This window comes from Vipera ursinii (genome assembly GCF_947247035.1).
Source record: "Vipera ursinii genome assembly, chromosome: 2".
Taxonomy (NCBI): domain Eukaryota; kingdom Metazoa; phylum Chordata; class Lepidosauria; order Squamata; family Viperidae; genus Vipera; species Vipera ursinii.
In genome coordinates this window covers 45,088,041-45,109,732 of record NC_139513.1, presented here as the reverse complement: position 1 = coordinate 45,109,732, position 21,692 = coordinate 45,088,041, and the positions used below count along the sequence as shown (strand labels likewise).

Genomic DNA, 21,692 nt, shown 5'->3' with positions numbered 1-21,692 from the left:
CGCACTGGACGAAGGGAGCTTGATGCCGGCAGCAGGTGTTCCCTCAGATATCCCGGACCCAAGCCATGTAGGGCTTTATAGGTCATCACCAGCACCTGCTATGATTCCCTTAACAACTCTGGCAAGAAAGATCGTAAAATGGGGCTTAACAAATGTTTCACTTAGCAACAGAGATTTTGGGCTCAATTGTGGTCGTAAATCAAGGACTGCCTAGTATCTGCCCAGATAATTTGATCCTGGAAAGTTGGCATGGCCAGGGTTCCTTCAATTAACCAATGCCATCTATTGGGACATGTAACAGCACCTGCCCTCTCCCACCGATCCAGGTGGTGCCCATCCTGCTGGTGTTTTTGCATAGCCTTGAAGATCTGGATCTTCATTCAGGCTCTTGGTGAGGGTGACTAAAGATCCCATATTGGAAATGTTGGGTTTGCTTGTTGCCATCTTTCATTCTTTGATTTCTATCACTATATATTATTTTATTGTCCTGAGTGCTGTCATCTATAAACTGCCCACAATCACTGGGAGTCGGCTGATGTAAATAAATAAATCCCTCCCATTTACACAGTTCCAAGTTTACTGAAAAAAGATTGCTCATAATTACTATCAAGTCTACAAAATTTGTCTCAGGTTGATAAAGTATCAACAAAACCCCCACTGTGCACCATCTTCATTACTTTCAGAACCCCTTCTAAACATCCTTCTTTCCCAATTCTTCACCCTGAATATAAAGCAACATAGTTCCATTCTTTGATATCCCTTTAAGACCATCCTCAGAGGATCAAAAATTAAGGAAAGTAAGAGGGAGGGGTTGTTAGATTTGGCTGAAATGTATTCACTCACCTGGGAAACTTCTTAACCCAGGATTTAGGGCTGTAGGGGGAAAAAAGAGATACCCAGTACTGTTAAACTCTGGATGATGGGATACACCAGTGGTTCTCAACCTTTTCTTCACTATTTAAATACCTTCTATGGCCACAGACCATGGCCACAGACCCCCAAGACTTAACTCAAGATTTAAATCATAACATTTCTTCAAGCCTTCGCGGATCCCCTGTGACATCGTGGACCACAAGGGTTCGCAGACCACAGATTGAGAACCACTGGCCTACACTATTAGATGACTAGTCCCATATTTTTCAAATGACAGCTCAATAAATATATTCTGTACAGTGTAAGAAAGTGGCTCCTCTTACCCCAAAGTGCTGATAAATCCATTTGTTGAACCCTCTGCATACAAAGAACAAATGTCTCCAATGTGCAAAAAACTTGACATCTTGTCAGACATCTGGGGCTTGCTGGCTCTAGAAGGAGAGAAAAGGAAGTTATTAATATTAACCTGTTCAGCAACACCATTTGTCATGGTGGTTGAAGTTTAAGGACAGTTTGTCACCAATATAAATTCACATGAGTTACACACAACCATAGAGGAGCATATAGGGAGTCCTTGACTTACAGCCATTCGCTTAGTGACTGTTCAAAGCTATAATGTCACTGTCATGGCCCCATCGGAGTCCGGGTCCAAGGAGGAGGAGGAGATGAAGCCGGTGCAGTCCCTATGGCTCATGAGGAACGACCTGAGAATGAGGAGGAGGTAGTCCCAGGTCCCTCGGGCCTCAGAAGAGTAGGCAGGTAGGAAGGGAGGGTGCAGGCTGACCGAGGAAGCGGAGAGGAGATGGAAAGGCCAGGCAGCAGAGCAGAAGAGCGGCGGAGCTGCAGAGATGAGTAAATGCCTCTCCCACCTAATCCCTGAGTAAGAAAAATGGAGAGAAGGCAGGGGCAGTGCAGGGTGACCTGACTACTTGGGAGCAGGGCGCCCCGCCCCTCTTCACAAGGTTCACCTGAAGAGTAGAATTTAAGGAGACACCATGAGGAGGGGCTTTCGCCAGGAACAGGTGTTTGTTTTCAGATTACATTCCCTCAGCTTTGACAAGTGCTTTTGCCTTGCTGTGAGGACTGCTGACTTTTCTGTTTTTTTGTAGCAGTCGATAATCCAATACAGGAAGTGGGAGAACAAGCATCCAGGAAATGAGAGCGCCAGTTTGGTCTAATGGTTAAGATGCTAGGTTAGAAACCAGTAGACCGTGACTTCGAGCCTCACCTTAAGCGTGAAAGTCAGCTGGATGACCCTGGGCCATCTTAGCCCAACTCACCTCACAGGTATGTCATTATGGAGAAAATAGGAGGAGTGTGCTGATATGTTCACCACCTGGAGTTATATTTGTAAAAGTAATAAAGGTGGTGTAATGACCTGCCCCAGCTGATCCTCTCAGGAAAGTGTGACTCTTGACTCCATAAGATTAATCAAAAGAACTTTTTGTTAGGCATATGGTGTTAGCCTACAATGTTGGGTTGAAAATATATTAACCATAATGCTATGTCTTTAAGTTGTTAATTGGCCAATGGGTGTGTAAGTGTTCTCATGGCCATAAGAGGAAGCTAGGAACGTAGCTTCTCTCTCTCTCTGAATTCACTGATTTCTACTATTACTGTTTTTGCTCTGCTGTTGGTTTACTACTGTTGTAAACCTGAACTGTGTATTGACCTCTGGACTGGTAAGAAGACTTTGTAGTTTGGATTACTCCTTGGACTGTTGCTATTGTTTATGACCTGGACTGTTTATTTTTGACTGTGCATTTTTGTTTTTACACCACCTCAAAGTAAAATACTTTTTGCTTTTACAACTCAGTGTACTCCTGTGTGTGACACTTACTGCTCTCAGTACCCTTCCTTGTCTGTGCAACTCTTTGGTAGCACAAGGAGACCTCTGCACAACAAATTCCTTAACACTGGTTATGGGCCCAAACCTGTACTAAAAACCTAATATATGGTTAACCATGTAGATGTTGAAACTGCATATTTACATGCTCCATTGCAACATACTATTTATTTAAGAATAAAACTGCATATTTCCATGCTCCATTGCAACATACTATTTATTTAAGAATACCACCAGGATTGACCAATGATAGAGACCACGATTGTTGGGAGTTAAAGAAAAGCCTCTATGGATTGAAACAATCAGGCTATGAGTGGAATAAATGTATAGTTAATGAGTTGAGTGCAATAGGTTTTGTAGCCAGTAATGCTGATCCTTGTTTGTTTAGAAGAGAACACAACGGAGCATTATCTTTTCTTTTATTATTCACAGATGATATTGCAATAATAACAAAAACTGAGTTAGAAGCACAAACCATCATTTCAAGATTGCAAAATAAATTCACAATTAGGAATCTTGGGGAAATAAGCCACTATTTGGGGTTAGATATTGTGAAAACGAATAGGGGTTTTAAGGTGTCGCAAGCCAGTAAAATATCTCAGTTATTAAAGAGATACAATATGGAAATGTGTAAACCAGCAAAAACTCCGATGGCTATGGATTTTAAGGACACTAATGTTGAGAGTCCTGTATTTGATAAGACTATGTACCAATCTTTGATAGGAAGTCTTATGTATCTTAGTAATTGGACTAGACCTGATATTTCTTACTGTGTAAACCAATTAGCTAGGTACAACAATAATCCAACTGTTAGACACTGGCAATCAGCTAAACGAGTATTAAGGTATTTGAAGCAGACTATTCACTACTCGTTATATCTAGAGCCAAATCGTGAGTTAATCCTCACTGCATATGCAGATGCGAGTTTTGCCTCTGATACAAGCACTCGTAAATCTACTTCAGGGTTGGCTGTAATGTTGGGTGATTCTTTGATTGGATGGAAGTCCATTAGACAAAAACACATAAGCTTATCTACAATGGAGGCTGAATTTTCATGTCTATCAGTGTTATGTACAGAACTGCTAGTGTACAAACAATTACTGTTGGATATGGGTTTAAATGTAAATGATCCATTCATTGTATATGAGGACAATCAGGCTGCGATAAAGATGGCTAATAATGCTGCAGTAAGAACAAGATCCAAACATACTGATCTTCGTTATTTAAATGTCAGACAATGTGTCAAAGACAAATTAATACAGCTAGAGTATTGCCCATCTGATGTAAATATTGCAGACCATTTTACGAAGGTACAAAGTGCTGTGCAACACAATGCTAATTGTGAAAGAATGTGCATAAGATTGTAAGAGTTATATATTATTCTACCCAAAGGGGAGAATGTTAGGCATATGGTGTTAGCCTACAATGTTGGGTTGAAAATATATTAACCATAATGCTATGTCTTTAAGTTGTTAATTGGCCAATGGGTGTGTAAGTGTTCTCATGGCCATAAGAGGAAGCTAGGAACGTAGCTTCTCTCTCTCTCTCTGAATTCACTGATCTCTACTATTACTGTTTTTGCTCTGCTGTTGGTTTACTACTGTTGTAAACCTGAACTGTGTATTGACCTCTGGACTGGTAAGAAGACTTTGTAGTTTGGATTACTCCTTGGACTGTTGCTATTGTTTATGACCTGGACTGTTTATTTTTGACTATGCATTTTTGTTTTTACACCACCTCAAAGTAAAATACTTTTTGCTTTTACAACTCAGTGTACTCCTGTGTGTGACTCTTACTGCTCTCAGTACCCTTCCTTGTCTGTGCAACTCTTTGGTAGCACAAGGAGACCTCTGCACAACAAATTCCTTAACACTTTTTTTACTTTTTTGTTTTTTAATGGCTTCCATAATTTCCTGGACTGTTATATCTTTATTTAGTACCTCGTACCTTGTCTCGTACAAATTTTACTGAGAGAAAGTAGTTGCAGTACAGTCAGGCAAAATCTAACAGTCCTGCGCAAAGCACAAGGCAATTCTTCCATTCCAAACCCAACACCCCTGACCAGTCCATCGGCAGCCAATACAGTGCCACAAGGTTATTTTGAGAGCTCTGAGGTACAGGCTTTATAATGGATCATCATCAGGGCACAGCGACCTTGGAGTCAGACTGCAACCGGCTGAAAGGGATCTCCTTCTGATCTCCAAAGACGATCCTTCTCCCTAATTCCCATGCGGTTACAGAAAAAGCAAAAGCATGCAAAGAATGCTCCTTCAGAAAAGAATGCTCCCCCTCCAAAAGAATGGCAGGGCACCCAGAAGAGGACCTGACAGGTGGATACAAATAAATAAAATGAAATGGAGCACTTCAGGAATTGTTAAGATCAAGGAGATGGCAGGCTTGGCATTCGAGCTTCCTCACTTTGGGTAGCAAAAAAGTGGGAGAACATCTGAAAGATTTGTCCAGAGAGCTCTATTTATAACCCTGCTGAGGAAAAAAAAGCCACCCTTCCCCCCCACTTTTATATGTTTATGTATGGTAGACATACCAAGTCAAAGGAAGGCATGATACCTTGGCAACTATCTTTCTCCCAAGAAATCCAATAATTTTGGCCTAATGAGAAATATTATCATGAACATGGACAAAACCTAAAATCCTTTAAAATATTATTGTACTTTAAAATAACTGGACAGCTATTAAAGAAAACTGATGACACTGCAGGCTTTTTTTTAACTAAGAGGATTTATGAGTGTATGGGGAGGAATAAATATTGTGAAAATGAGTATTTACTCAAGATTGATTCCACTTAGACGCTTTAAATAAATTGGTATGTTAGTTATTATATCACTATGGAATGGTCAAACTGCAAGTCTCTCTCTTTTAAGGCTAGGATTTTCATATTAAAATGGCAGTTTTAATTTTCCTAATTTCCAGTGATATTATTTGGTTATATTTGTTATCCTCTTTATTGTACTGAAATGAGGATGACAACAGAGTAAAGCATCTATGAAATCTCAGTAAATATTTTGTTCTAAGGACAATAGGAAATCTGTTGTATTTCTAGCACTGAATTTAGATATCTTTGGACAATATTGAATAGGAAATTAAAATCTGATCCCTATTCTGAGAAATTGACTCCCTGAAATAATTCTTAACTAAAAATGGCAAGGGTTTTTTTTTTCAAAAGTGTAGGTAGAAAATGGTACAACTCCTGTAATGGTCTCATGATTAATGATATTTTTAAAACCTTTGAAATGAAAAACAACAACTATAACTCACTCAAAATAGCTGAATTGGTAATACCTTCATTTAAAGCACCCATTGTGCTCTGCATGCAACAGAGGCATTGTTGTTGCAGTAATCTATATGGTTCTAAATGTATTAGAGAAAGCTTTTTAGAAAGCTAAGCCAACAAGTCAGTTTGTTTGAAAATTGAAAAATACTAAATAAATATGGACAATATATGAAGAATCTGGAACAGATTGCTGGAATTTCCTAAAATACAGATTAAATTGCCTCAGGTTTTAATGTACAGAGAGCCCGTGAATTATGACCATAATTAGGAGCAGAACTTTCATTACCAAGTGAGGTGGTCATAAAGTGACGTCAAATTTACAAACCTTTTTTTTTTACTACAAATCTGGCTTCTGCCTTGGACACTGTTGGAAACTGGCTGGCAAGATCATAAATAGCAGTCATGTGAATCTGGGACCCTGCAAATGTTGTAAATACATGCCCAAATTTTGATCACATGACCACAGGATGCTGCAATGGCCAGCCAGAAGTACCCTATGGTAAGATAGGCAGCTAATAAATTTTATACATAAATAGTCATAAGTGTAAGGATTAGTCATAAGTCATTTTTTTCAGCATGGTAGTAACTTTCAATGGTCACTGAACAAATGGTCTTAAGGATACTTGTACAATCAAATATGTTTTCTGAAATCTTAAAACGAGGCTAATTGATCCAAAATTATTGTTCTGATCTATTGGGGTTGTTAACAAAAAAAAATGACATTCTTTTACAAGGCATGCAATATATTTGAATATATTTTAGCAAAAATATTTTAATCATGCCCTTTCATAGCTTCTAAATCAGGGGTCTTCAAACTTGTCCCTGTTATGACTCATGGACTTCAACTCCCAGAATTCCTCAGCCAGCGGGCCTAAGTGAGGAATTCTGGGAGTTGAAGTCCATGAGTCATAAAAAGGCCGAGTTTGAAGACCTTTTTCTAAATGGTTGAATATTCTCACAAGGGATTGGGTTCTTAGGAGGCATTTAAGATTTACTGGTCTTAATGTATGACTGTGATATTTGAAAAATATGGAATACGTCAATTTATTATGAATTTTGGATTTACTGTGCTTGGACTGTTGCCAAAAAGGCTCATCAAATGTTCTAGGAAAGACCTATGTACAAAACACCAAAAGGTTGTTTGATGAAATGTGTCATGTCTAAGCCTTTATTTGTTTTTTATTACTATTATTTTAAAGACCAGAGAATATGATTGTTTATGATCCACATTCAGTAATGGATTCCATATAAGCAGCGTTTTCACATGGAGACAATTATTGTTGCATTTGTTATGCTGCCTTTGATTTAGCCTTTTTTTTCCTTTTTTTGTTCTTTGGCTTTTGTAGGCAGAACAGGAAGGATAATCTGGATCCCATGCGTCACAGAGCAGAGTTTGCAAGATCAGGCAGAGACAAGCCTGGTTTGACTGTCCTTTGGGCTTTACAAATAGACAACCTTACTAGGCAAAGAGGAGAAAATGCAGGTTAGTACCTTAGCTGTACAGTAATTGTATTTAAAATACTGGGACAAATACTGGGTAATTTCTATTGAATCCTTTTTATCAAAACAATGTCCATAACCATGGCTTATTTTTACATTGGAATATACAGTACTTAGATCAGGTTGTTTCTGGCTACAGAACTGTATTACCTCAAATCTGTTCTAATAGGTGTTGCTAGTGAATTTAGGATTCCAACTGAGGAGTCTTAAGTAGTACAGTCCAGGAAATTGTTTTAATTATCAAACTGTGTACCATATAAACAATATTAAAAGGGAAAAATGCTTATATAGGAGAAATAAATTATTTTTATGCACCGATACTTTCACTGTCCACACTCCAGAGGAATATTAAGCCACTTCTAACTTCAGTTCTCTAAGTAAAAGTAACTTCCTAACCTTTCATTATTAAGAAATGTCATCCAGCTCAAGGGGACTTTTTCCCCATTGTGTTACATTTCGAAATCACTGCACTTCAAGGTTTCAATTTAGTTTATTAAATTAATAACTGCAGATTCCTAAATTTGTGATAGCAAGATAATAAGAAAGCTCTGTTTTTTTAGATGTTAGTGGTTCACAGCATAACAAAAATTAGATAACCTCTATCTTGTTGGTGGTGTTATAACCTGCATTTTTTATATTGGCTGCAATAATCAAACATACTATTATCTCTAAAAAAATATAATCAGACATGGTATGTTCTGCTTATTATTTCAATATTACTAATTTTGAAAGAGTAATGTGATATGTTATTGTCAAAACCAGTTTTTAAATTTATATTATATAAGTAACCTTATCTGGGGTAGGTTTTTTTTAAAGTATTCACTGATGTATCCTTCCTTGCCTTTTTTCTTTTCTTTTTTCTTTTCCTGCCTAGAACTGTCCATACAACTGTCTTCTATCCCAGTTGTAGATTCCAAATATTCTTCAAGGGTAGCCCCATGTAGAGTGCATTGCAGTAGTCTAAATGAGGTATGACCAGGTCATGACTGAGCCCAGTGGTGGGATTCAAATATGTGAACAACCGGTTCTCTGTGTGGATGCCGCTTCTGGAAGTCCATTCTGGGCCTGGGCCAGAAAAAACTAGCTACCGGTTCTGCCGAAGTGGTGCAAACCAGCTGAATCCCCCCATTGACTGAGCCTCATGATCCAGGAAAGGGTGCAGCATGAAGTTGCACAAAGGCTCTCCTAGCCATGACTGCTACCTGATCTCTTAGCAGGAGCCGTGTATATAAGAGAACCCCCAGGTTGATCACAGGGTCTGTCTGGGCAGTGCACCCTCATCCACAACTAAAGATGCTAAAACTCCTACATTCCAAGGCTCCATGCACCCATAGCCACTTGCACTAAGCAGAGTTCAGCTAAAGACTATTGTTCCCCATCCAGACCCCCACTCTCTCTTGGCATGATCTGGGAAAGGTCAGCAACATTAATACTTAGTGTTGTGTAGCGTGTTCTTTGCTGGCAATAAGCGAGACGAGAGGTTGCAAACAGGAACATTGCTTTATTGAGGCAAACAGGAACAGAAGTGAAACAGAGGCTTCTGCGCAGCTATTTATATGGTTGGCCACTAGGTGGCGGCCAATAGGTTTAAAGGAACCCATTCCCGCCTCAAATCATCCAATGATCTTCTTGGAGACAAGTCTGGCTTACTCAGTGACCGCTACACAGACACACCAATTGAGCAAACTTAAGCAGCATTCAAACAGATATGTGAAACAGTTCAGGTAAAATCCCAATACATTACACTTAGATCACCCGTGATGGAGATATAAAGTTCAGATATAAAGCATTCTGATGATGCCTCATCCTGCAATGTCAAAAGATCTCACTAGTGGCTTCATATAGATGTTAAAAAGGAGCAAAAAGAATACCGAACCTTACAGCACCCCAAAAGTGGGTGGATCTCTCATTCACTATCAACATTGATTGGGAATGGCCTTGGAGAAAGGAACCAAACTTGTGTAGGACTGTGCCACCCAGCCTCAGATCCTGCAGCCATCCCAAAAGGACACCAGGGTCAACGGTATTGAAAGCTGCTGATGGGTCAAGTAGGGCATTACCTCCATCCTACTCTTGCCAGAGATCATCTACAAGAACGACCAATGCTGTTTCTGACCAATTACCAGGACTGAAACCCAACTAAAAAGAGTCCAGATAAAAAAATCCACACTTTGTTTCTCTCTCAACTGTTGTAGTGGGTTTTTCCCCCATTATAATGTGTGTATTGTTAACATAATGATGGGCCTCAAATACAGTAACAGCAAAATGAAGCCCAAGTAGAACCTACAGTGAAGGGAAAAGAATTAAGACCCGGGTCGATAGAGTTGTCCTGAACCAGCAGGGCAGCCTCGTCTCCAAAAGAATTCTGGAGAGTACACTGCCCGCTGAACTTTTATTCACCTCTAATATTACAAAGATTACATCAGTCTCTCACAACCAGGATACACAGAAATAATTGGATACTCAGGTGCTTATGAGATCACACAAAAACAAGATAGCATAAGATGCATGTGAAGTCTTTATCATAGCGTTCCCAAACCTCCCACATGCCAGGCCCCCCTCCTAGCCAGGAGAGTGTGCCCTCACTGAAGCTACAGAGAGGCCCAACTAGGAAAGCACGGAAAGGCTGAAAGGTCAAAAGCCAAATTCTTGGGAGACCAAATTCTGGCCGTTCCCACACTACAGCTGAGTTTGGTCCTGTAAGCCCTGTCATATGGGTTTGCACCATACCACACCATTACTGCTTTCTGAAGTATAATTTAATAAATAAATCTCTTCCCCCATTTTTATTTTTTTGCAAGGCTAGTACTGAAGCAGCAGAGAAAACGGGGCTTCTGTTTTTACTGTTTCCACAAGAACAGGCTAACACTAATGAACAATAGCAGCTGTTCAAACTCATTATCTACTTCAGTAGAGGCTTTTACAGAGAAATATAATTTATGGATTATGGAAGACATCAGTTAAAATAGGGCAGTTATTAAAGTATTACCTTGCAGAAAATATAAACAAACTGGAAGTACACCACACTTATTTAATAGTGCAGCCCTAGGAAAAGAGCTAATTAAATGATGTTCCCCACACGCCCAACAACATTCTGAAGAAATCTTTCAGAAGAAAACAAAATGTAATTCCATCCATACATGTGGATATAGTTTGGTCTAGTGGTTAAGACACCAAGCTAGCAACCAGGAGACTGAGTTCCAGTCCCACCTTAGGCATGAAGCCATGGGTGACTTTGGGCCAGTCACTCTCTCTTAGCTCAACATACCTCACAGGATAGTTGTTGTGGGGAAAATAAGAAGAGGAAGGAGTATTAGGTATGTTTGGGTTGTTTATAAAAAATACTAAAGGAGGATAAAAATAGAAAAAATACATATGGTTCCTTTATATACAGTATAGTTTCCATACCACTAGCAGTATTTGTGAAAGTTTGCCTGGTTTCAATATTAGCAAAAAAAAACAAATCCATAGAAGACGTCTGGCTGAACATTTGCTGTCCAACAAATTCTGTTAAAAGACAAGCTTTTATGAATAAGAACAGCAGAGCTACTGTAAATTAGTCAAATTTTGTTAATGGAATGGAGGCTATGATAGAAGCAAGTTGGATACATTTATTGCTGTGTAGACTTAACTTTCAATCTTTTTACTTTGTTCTTAAAAACTGTGTGAGAATGTCAACTTTACAGTCACAAACAGTGGACCCTGGAACTTTGTGATATTAACCTCAAAAGGAAAGAAATACTTTTGGCAACTGTTATCGGCAAATCAACATTCAACATTGGTTGCTTTTTTTTTAAAGCTCTGCTTTGTCATTTTTATTCTTTAAGGCTGCAAAATGTGAAAATGGATTTGAGGAACAAGTCAGCCGTTTTTCAAGAATGTGGTCAAAGCTCCTCCACTCCCACCCCTCAACTAGAACTGAATCAGTCATGCAGGCATGAAAACTATTTCTGCCTATTTGGATTCAAAGTTTTAGCAGCAAGAAGATTTGCACTTTCTGAAAAATACAGCCTTCAAACTATAAACAGGGAAGTGACTTCATTTCCCTGAGCACTAACTCATTTACATTAAAGGGGAAAGAAAAGCTTATTAAATCTGAATGGTGAATCAAGGAATAATAGCAGTTAAAAAACTTTTATCACGCATTCCAAAACTGAAATTTAATTGTTATCCACTTTAGCTCCCATTGTATTCAAAGACCGCCCCTCCCCCCCAGAGCTAGACAAAACCAACCATGGGCTCCAAGATTAATAACCTATAGAATCAGGCTGCTGCTAAAGGATGGCGTTAATTATATAATGCTAGATCTACTTTAACTGCATTTCTGCAACCAGCATGTAATAACCATTGAGAAAGTCAACAGAATGGTTTAAAAGAACTACCTCGTAAGGATGCCAGAAGATGAATGTTGAATCTGAAGAAAAATCTTGTCTACTGTTGGACTAAGTGGTTGAACATGTAGTTGACATTACTGACTAGATATGGTGTTTCTTACTTTGGTTGACTTTACTTTAAGTGGCACCTTTGTCTGATTGTAGGATTATTCAAATTTATTGTTAAATGAAACTTGCATGCTGCCCTATATTTGAACTTGTGTTATGAGTGCAAGATTTCAATGTGCTGTTGATGGCTCAAAGAGGGACATTTGAGCAGTGATAACAAAAGTGGTAAGAAAGTTCTGATCATTGGTTAGATTCAAAGAATATGCTAAATAAAAATCAAATAAACCACATTATGGTTTAGCAACACTTTCAAAATACTAGTAAAGCTGTATTACTATGATACTCCTCATCTTTCCTATTATCTTTCCTTATCTTCTTATGACTATAACTTTGCTGTTTGTATCTTACAATTTATATTGTTTTTTGCACCCTGGTATGATTTATGTTGTTTGCTTAACTAGTACTCTATGACTATCAATAAGTGTTGTATCTTATGATTTATGATGAAGTGTTGTATTTCACGATTTATGATGAACGTATTTTCATGTTGTATATGATCATGATTATCACTATTACTTGTATGTACACTGAGAGGTTATTCACCGAAACTAATTCCAAACAAATTCCACACTTGGCCAATAAAGAATCCTATTCTATTCTATTCTATTCTATTCTATTCTATTCTATTCTATTCTATTCTATTCTATTCTATTCTATTCTATTCTAGTCTAGTCTAGTCTAGTCTAGTCTAGTCTAGTCTAGTCTAGTCCTAGTCTAGTCCTAGTCTAGTCTAGGCCTAGTCTAGTCCCAGAAATTGTTAGTCAACACCAAGTCAGATTGAAAAACTAAGGCTTATTGCCACTACACCTGACTCACTCATGCAGGGGAATCTCATAGGGGCATGCTAATATCTGTTTTAATTTGTTCCTTCCATACTCTTTCCCTTTTAAGATTTAGGATTATGCTTCTATACAAAGTCTTCAATATATTTTTGACTTCTAATTGCAATGCAAACTTCATTTTGCTTTTCTATGTAGGTCCATTGAAATTTGAACAAAGTCAGCTTTAGTATATATGGTTATGAGTCATTTTCAGCATGCAATTGATCCATTTCTATTATCTGATTTTTATTAAGTCCAAGATGTCCATTCCTATGTTGGAGGGTTTTTTTAGTCAATATGTCACTTGTGGTGCTGCACCAGTTATACATATTTCACATCCCCAGTATGTAAAATAATCTACTTGTTCACCTGCTTTGTTTTCTTTCTTTATTGCTCTATTGGGAATATCAGGCAGAATTTGTGAAAACATTTCTTTTCATCAACATGTATCAAAAGCTGATTTTGGCAGCTTCGCTTGCTATACGAGTCCTTTTTTATAGTTCCCCTTGAATGCTAATTAGGATAACCACATTGTCAGCAAATAACAATGACTTACAATGTGTAAAGCCAGCGACTGATCATCCATAGAATACAAAACAGAAAATGTGTTTTATTACAGGCATGGAATAAACTCATTGTACTCAAGAGTTTGGCAGGGCTGGCTCCAGGCAGCTCACTGTCTAACCAAATCAAAACTTCTGGGTATCTGTGACACAAGGTTCCAATGAGTTGAAGAACATGTACAAGAAAGGCTGGTGCACCTTGTCCTTCTCTAACTTCATACCCACCTGCCCCTTCCCCAGATTGTACCAGCATTCTTTTGTCCTTTGTTTTGCTCTTTGACACTGTGGCTCTTCAATTTCAGGGTAGCATGCCCACATGCTTCTTTTCCTTGATCAAGCATCAGTATGTTCCTCTCCAATTTGCTACTGTTGCCACCACGTTTGAATTCAAGGTAGCATAAGTCAATAGTCCACATTTATCGATTTCTCATTCAATCGTCTCAATGCTTTCCCTCCCTTTATCTTTCAGTTGATAGCAGTGTGAGCTGCATACCATCATGGTCTGGCCTTTTTTCCCACTGTCTCCTATATTTTAATATTTAGTTTCAGAATATACATATTCTGGTTCTACTTCTAATATGCATATTCCAGAGTCATGTTCTTTGATCTACACATGTCTGTATTCCATGCATGAAAATGTCGCTACAAAATGTTTTGCATATTTCTCAAGTCCATGAACTACAAACAAATCATATTTTTTCTCAGCCCCTCTTGGCAGACCAGACCAGGCAATCAACTTCTCAAGGAGGCAAAAGCTACGGTACTTTTATGGAGATTGGTCATAACAAGAGAATCTTGAAAGTCTTATTGTTCTGTACCTTCTTCTAAATGTTATCTCGCTGTGTTTAAGAAATACTTGTGTCTTTTTTATCTAGACAATGAATCCTGCATATTTCTGTCATGGTCATTTTCCTTATTCCTGACTCATATATCCCAAAAATTGAAGGTCAACATGAAATTAAACATGGCTTCCAAGTAAGCTACAATCAAAAGGTTTTAATCATCATACATAAAGAAAAGGAAGACAGAAGAAGCCAGGACCTTATATCTAGTCATCCTTATAATCTAAATAAAATCCTAGGACTGACTACGTATATGAAATTGTTTGGCTTATTTGTTTTGCAAAATCTGCATTGGAAGAATGTATAAAAAGTATATTCTAACAATTTGTTGGTTTAGAATGGAGAATCTGAGCTTCTAGTCATCCTTCAGCCCACTAAGCCACTTTGGACTAGTTATTTCCAACTTTCTCATATAATTGCGAATGTAAAAAAACAACAGCAGAAATGAGTGCCATACATGCTGCCTTGAGATTCTAAGAAAAGGCAGGTATACATGTCACAACTAGATGAATTATGAAAGAACATCAATCACCCCATTACAGAAAGAAATCCTGGTGCAGTTTTACTTTAAGATCATTTTCTTCTCCTCTTTCCAATGACTTTCAGAGAATGCACAAGGTCACATTAGTCATTTCCGTTAAAGGCAATAAAGCCTTTATTTCTTGGAATATTAGAAGCAGTTGGTTCTTGGGAAAAAATAAACATTAGCATTCCACTTCAAAAACAGTATATATTTGCAATTTGATCTATAAAATTAATGCATTGTTTATCATAGCACATCATCTATCCATCAGTTTGTGGGAAGCCACTTTTTATAATAAAAATGGAGATTTACATTACATTAAGAAATTAAAAATAGCAACAATCCCAAAGGTTTCAAATGCAATATACTAAAAGGCCACACAAAGGTGATATAATTAAATGTCTATTGCACTTAAAGATAAAGATATTTAGCATATACAATGTATTATTTCTGCTCATCTATAAAAAAAAATCCAAATGATTCACCAATATTCTGTTAAGGGGCTTCTTAAATATTATGCTTCAATTCTCATTAGATTGTCTTTGATATAAATAAAATAGTTTACAACAATGAATTATTTATCTTACTCTGTGAATACTGCAAGCTTATACAACTAACATTTGGTTTGGTTATTTTTTTACTATCCTAAACTGAAATTATGAAACTACACTGAACATAACATCAAAAAGCTTGTGATATTAAAAGTAAGCTTGTTCATACATGCAAACCTAATCTCAAAAAGATAGATAGGTGGGAATGCGCAAATACCACTCTAGGTACAGTTATCAAAACTCTTATCTATTCTTAGAATCTCCAGATTTTTGCAAGATAAGCCAACAACATATACAGAAGTTACAACAACATTTTACATGGAGTAGGATTCTTGGAAAGTATTCAAGCATTGAAGCATATATTATAGAAATCATGATAATGATTATTTTGGAACAGAAGTATTGACAAGAGATTATTTTTTTTAGCATACTTAACAGAAGACAACTAGATCACTATGAACCTCAAACTAATTGATGATATCATCCAGCGCCCTTAGACAGATCTTAAACAGAAGGGTTGGGATCACTGAGTCCTGAAGAACTCCATAAGTGGTTTCATCTCTCCCTACCTACTTGTATCAATTGCAATTGCACCCTCATGTAACTGAGGAGAATCAATGCAACCCCATACCCTGTTGATGGTCTAGAAGGATACCATGATCAATTGCTTCAAATGTTCAGAGGGATCAAGGAAAAACTAGAACAGCCACATCATCCCCATCCCAACAGAGATCAATGACAATGCAATCAGCTCTGTCTCATTGCTATATTCAGATTTGAAATCTGATTGAAATTGGTCAGAAGCCCAACCACCTTTTCAACAACCTCCCCATAAAAAGGAAAGTTGGAGACTTCCTTTTCCAAGGCTATCTTTCTAAAATTGGTCATGGGATGTCTTCATTGCTATCCATCAACCACAAGGATATACAAGCCTTTCCATTGAAAACTCCATACATTTTCAAGAGAGAAAAGGGGGCTCTAATTTTGCAAAAGGCATTATATGCCTTTTGCCCAATATTTTCTTCTCACAATGTTGAAATAAAAGCAGAGGGGGTGCTATTTTGGTCTTGTCAGCTTGGAGATGGAGGTACTGAAGGTCATAAAAGGAGTACTGGCATATTGCAAGCTTTGTTGATCAACATCACAATTCTTGTTCTTCTGTACATTAGTCAAATGCTTTTAGAAGAGACAATTAAAAAAATAAGAGTAGACTTAATTTGTGTATCTGCCTCAAAGATTCTGGGATTTTAAGTCCACAGGTCATAAAGGGACCTTAGTTCCCCATGCCTGATGTAAATAGTCAACGTATACTCAAACTAGGATGACCTAAGAGATTCTTTGTGTCCATCATGAAGGACAGAAGAGAAACATAATTTTGTTGGAAACTCATCCTATATCTACATTTTAAAACTTCTTAAGGATAAAATCAGGGATTTTAGCAGGCATGGGGGTTGACTAAATGAGTTATTATATAACATTGGAAAGATTGTAGGAGGAGAGCTGTGTTACTCTATGATGACAAAAAAATCAGAACGGGTGTGTTAGAACCTTATGTAACACATTTTATTTAAAGGCAGAAGCTTTCATGAACTCCAGCTATTAGACTATGAATAGGTAGACATAGACTGATAATAAGATTTAAATTGGGAGAAGTTGGAACCAAAATGGGGAAAGAGACAGGAAGATGGTTCCTGCAGATACAGGTCTTATTAATTAACACTTGTAATGATTTAAATATTTTACTAATATTTGAAGTGGTCCTACAATTTATCAATTATTAATTGATAAATTAAATGTTTACTCATTTTTTAAATGTATATGCCAACCATCTCACTATCAAGCAAATCTTATTATTTAATTATTTGACTAGGGGTCAAGAAAGAATGTTTTTGAGCAATTTGGTACTTTTTCTGGAATTGTGTTGTTTTTAACATAATTTTTAGGCCTGTCTCTGATCTTTTTTAAAATTGTTTAACAATTCTGGAGTTGTATTAATCTTTCAGTGCTGTTGCACGATTCAATTTTTTTTCTGAGTTAGTTTAGCATAATAAAAAACACAAACAAAAAAGTGTTTGGAAATACAGCAAGATACACATCCAACTTTAGGTACAAGCTAACTATATAGGGCAGCAATAGTAAAATAAATCAATATGCTGCTGGACTGTAGAGTCCAGCAGCATACAGGCAGTCCCTGAGTTAAGACAAATTCCATTCCTAACTCTATCTTTAACTCAAATTTGTATTTATGTCAGAACTTGTACTTACAAACAGACAGCCTATTACTAAAAATGCTGGGCATCATTGTGCTTCCTCGAGCTCATGAAGGCTAAAGCCAATTCTCTCAGGACAACCATGGAAATTCTCAGTTATCCAGGTCATGGTTGTCCCAAGAGGCAATTGGACATTCTTGTTTTTCTTTGAAGACATTTTGCTTCTTATCCAAGAAGCTTCTTTAGCTCAGAGCTGAAGAAGTGAAATATCTTCAAAGAAAAACAGGAAAGTCCAGTTGCCTCTTGAAAAAGCACCTTTGGGACAATTCTCTCAGGAATTGCTAAAAAAGGCTGTATATTAAAAACACACAGCTTCAGCAGTTCCTAAAAGCACTGTATGGCTTCAATGGCTTGTCACTTGAGGAAGGAGAATGCCATCCACCATTCTTAGTAATAGGCCATTTGTATGTAGGGATGAATCAAAGTTGGAATTCAGATTGCCAGGAGAAATATCAACAACCTAAGATATGCAGATGATACCACTCTAATGGCAGAAAGTGAAGACGAACTAAAGAGCCTCTTGTTGTGAGTGAAGAAGGAGAATGCAAAACTTGGGTTGAAATTGAACATTAAGAAAACCAAGATCATGGCATCCAGCCCTCTCAATTCCTGGCAAATAGATGGGGAAGAAATGGAGGTAGTGGCAGATTTCATTTTCCTGAGCTCCAAGATCACCGCAGACAGGGACTGCAGCCAAGAAATTAAAAGATGCTTGCTCTTGGGGGGAAAAGCCATGTCAAATCTAGACAGCACACTAAAAAGCAGAGACATCACCCTGTCAACAAAAGTGTGTATAGTCAAGGCTATGGTCTTCCCAGTTGCAATGTATGGCTGTGAAAGTTGGACCATAAGAAAGGCTGAGCGCCAAAGTATTGAAGCCTTTGAACTATGGTGCTGGAGAAGACTCCTGCAAGTCCCTTGGACTGCAAGGTGATCAAACCGGTCAGTCCTAGGGGAGATCAACCCTGACTGCTCTTTAGCAGGCCAGATCCTGAAGTTGAAACTCAAATACTTTGGCCACCTAATGAGAAGGAAGGACTCACTGGAGAAGAGCCTAATGCTGGGAAAGATTGAAGGCAATAGAAGAAAGGGACGACAGAGAATGAGGTGGCTGGATGGAGTCACTGAAGCAGTAGGCGTGAGCCTAAATGGACTCCAGAAGATGGTAGAGGACAGGAAGGCCTGGAGGAACATTGTCCATGGGGTCGCGATGGGTCGGACACGATTTTGCAACTAACAACAATAATGTAGGGATTGTCCTTTAATCAGACATTCTTAACTCACGGACAGTCTGTATAAAGTTAATAAATTGTTTTTATTCAAGCAATGAGGACAGTTATTTATTACAACAGAGTTTTAGGGTGGCTTGGTGAGCAATCTCCCTCCATGCATAGAAATATGTGATTATCAATAGAAGAGAATATCTATAGTTCAGGACTGAACCGTGGATCCCCTGGTGCTCTCTGAGCTTAATTATTTGCAGACACCTCATTACTTAACTAGAAGGATAGTGGGGTTTGTTCCTTGTTTTCAATGCTAGAAGGTAGTGGATTTTGATCTCTGTTTATATACATAGCTTGTCCTGTCAGTGTTGATCAGCGTATTGTTTTTCCTCTGCGAAGTTCCTTGATTAAGCTGTTCTTTATTGCTTGTTTGTGGAGTTGGTAGTTCCTTAATTAGGTTATTGTTATGAAGATGTTACCTAGTATGCTAAGGTAATATCTGCAAACAAACAACACTCAGAGACCATTAAGGACTCCACATCTGAAACTGGCCCAACCCAGTTATCTTGCAAATTTGTTATGAAATTCTGCTATGAAACATTCTTAAAGGAAGTGATGGGTATGTTAAAAATCATATAAATAAAAAGATTACACCCCATAACAAGAGATGGTACCAGTACTATTATTATTCCATTAAGACAAGGTACAGAAGGAGCTTCATATGTAAACTTTTTTTTTGTTTGGTTTGAGTATAATTTGAGTCACCATTTGAGTATAATAATTTGAATGCAACATTACAGAAGCTGCACCAGTTGTCATGCAATTTCTGACTCCAATTCAAGGGGCTCCTTTCTTCCTATAAAGCACTTCATGACAGAATGAATGAATGAATGAATGAATGAATGAATGAATTTCATCATTTTTTAAAAAAAACATGCTTATAGCAATTATGAATACATTATTTAAAATTAATGATGGAATTAAAAGGCCTACAGAAGGAAAAATGGTAATTTGTGGATATAATGGAAATACAGTACTTTTCTTTTAACAATACTCTATACAACAGTTGGTATGAGTTATCTATAAATGTCTGAATTGGGAGGAAGGAAGTAAACAAAATATCACGGAGGATAATTTTCAAGAAATAAAATAAAAAAGTTGCAGCTATTCTCTTGACATAATTTTTTCAGGGTCCTTTTTTTCCTTTTTGAAGGTATATTATTTTGTAAACACCACTGTATCTATGTATACTTTTCTTCCATTAATTTAACATAACAAAATTACAAACAATTTTTTCCAGATAAACGAGGACATACAGTAATTGCAGTTTTAAGTACCTCTATATCATTTCACTGAAAACAGTAGAGCTCCTAATTAAATCATTGGTTTTCTTATCTGTAATAGTTCACCATAAACTATGACTTCAAAGAGCAGTAATATATTATCTATTGATAGTGATGTAGTTCAGGATATAAGAGGTAGGCTAGGATCCAATGCACAATAGGATCTTGCTTTATTGAAACTAAATGAGGATAGTAAATAAGGTTCTATGTCATGTTGTAATTCAGGGAATTATGATCTGGAATGTCATTAACTCCATTAAAGCAATACTTTCCAACATGACAGTCTCCCAATGTTGAATGGGATACAATTTCCATTACCTACGATCAACTTGCCCATGCCAGCAGAGGTTATGGGGACTGCAGTCCGGTATCTCTGAAAGCTGCCATAAAGCTGAATTAAATATAGAAAGCACTTGCTCATATTGCTGAAGAAAAATGAAAAAGAGCAGGTGAGTTAAAGAGCAGTATGACGGAGAAAAATAGCAAACTGCTGAGGAAGCAATCCTGCCAAAAAGGTTTTAATGATATTAAAAAGAAAAGACATGCCAAGAAGTTTGGAAAAAAAACAAACCAAGAACAGCACAACCTATGCATTCATCTCCATATAAACCAGTACAATCAGCTCTTGACCTTCACTTTTAACTAAAGACTAGCATTTTACTATGCTTGCTTTCTCTCAGAGAAATTTTAACCTACATCTAATGTAAGATTGCCCACATTTATTTTCTACTTACGAAATAAAACTAATTCTAGTTAAAAATTTCTGATTGTTAAAAATCAGAGGAAAAAGTGATCACAAGCAGTGTTACTCAACATTATTTTCCAATCTACAATGCCCCCTTCACTTTGCCCAACAATACCCAATCCCCTTTGCCTTCCCCAAAGCACCTCATTTTAAATGCCGCCATGGACCTTCTTCAGTTTCAATTTTCTGGGAAGAAACCTGGAAAATTGCTACTGGCTCTTCCAAATTTCTCAAACTTCTGCAGGTGGTAGGTATTTTTTTTCCTCTGCTGTATCTGTTTCGCTTGGTAGAAAATGAAGATGTCCTTTACTGCAAGGGAAATCTCTCCTCCTTTACAATGGTTTGTACAAACATCCAAGGTCTGTAACAGTAATAAAAGTCTCTGGATGGCTGTGCAAGACAGATGTACAGCATCCCTGAAGCAGTGTGGCAGGTGCTTTATGTAGAGAGTCATAAGTGGCCAGGAGACCTACTTTCAAAATAGGAAGGAATAGGAAGAATCCCAGTGGGATTCTTTTTTAAAATGAAGTTCCAGTTTCTTGTTTTGGCCCACATAAGTCTAGCTTTTCCATACTACCCGAACACATGTTAAGAAGAATGTAAGTCATAGAGCTGCAACTGAATTTGCTTTTCAACATCTGAAGAACTTGGATTTGTCCCTGAAAGGACTGAATCAGAAATGAATTAGAAAAGTGAATTATAAGTTATGTTTGTTAAACTGTGCATGTCAGTTCCTTTAAAAAAATCTCTACAACATAGTGCGCAGAACATTTACTGTTCTACACAGTGCTTTTTTGT

At 37.5% G+C, this 21,692-nt stretch overlaps 1 protein-coding gene across 1 annotated transcript in view; it reads right to left on the bottom strand.

Annotated features, from left to right (window-relative positions):
• Positions 1–21,692, bottom strand: part of ITPR1 (inositol 1,4,5-trisphosphate receptor type 1) — a 248,806-nt gene that overhangs the window by 206,440 nt on the left and 20,674 nt on the right. The window contains exon 2 of the mRNA XM_083354087.1: positions 1,197–1,304. Coding sequence (XP_083210213.1) covers positions 1,197–1,288 — 92 coding nt within the window. The 5' untranslated portion in view covers positions 1,289–1,304. The remainder of the gene's footprint in view (positions 1–1,196; positions 1,305–21,692) is intronic.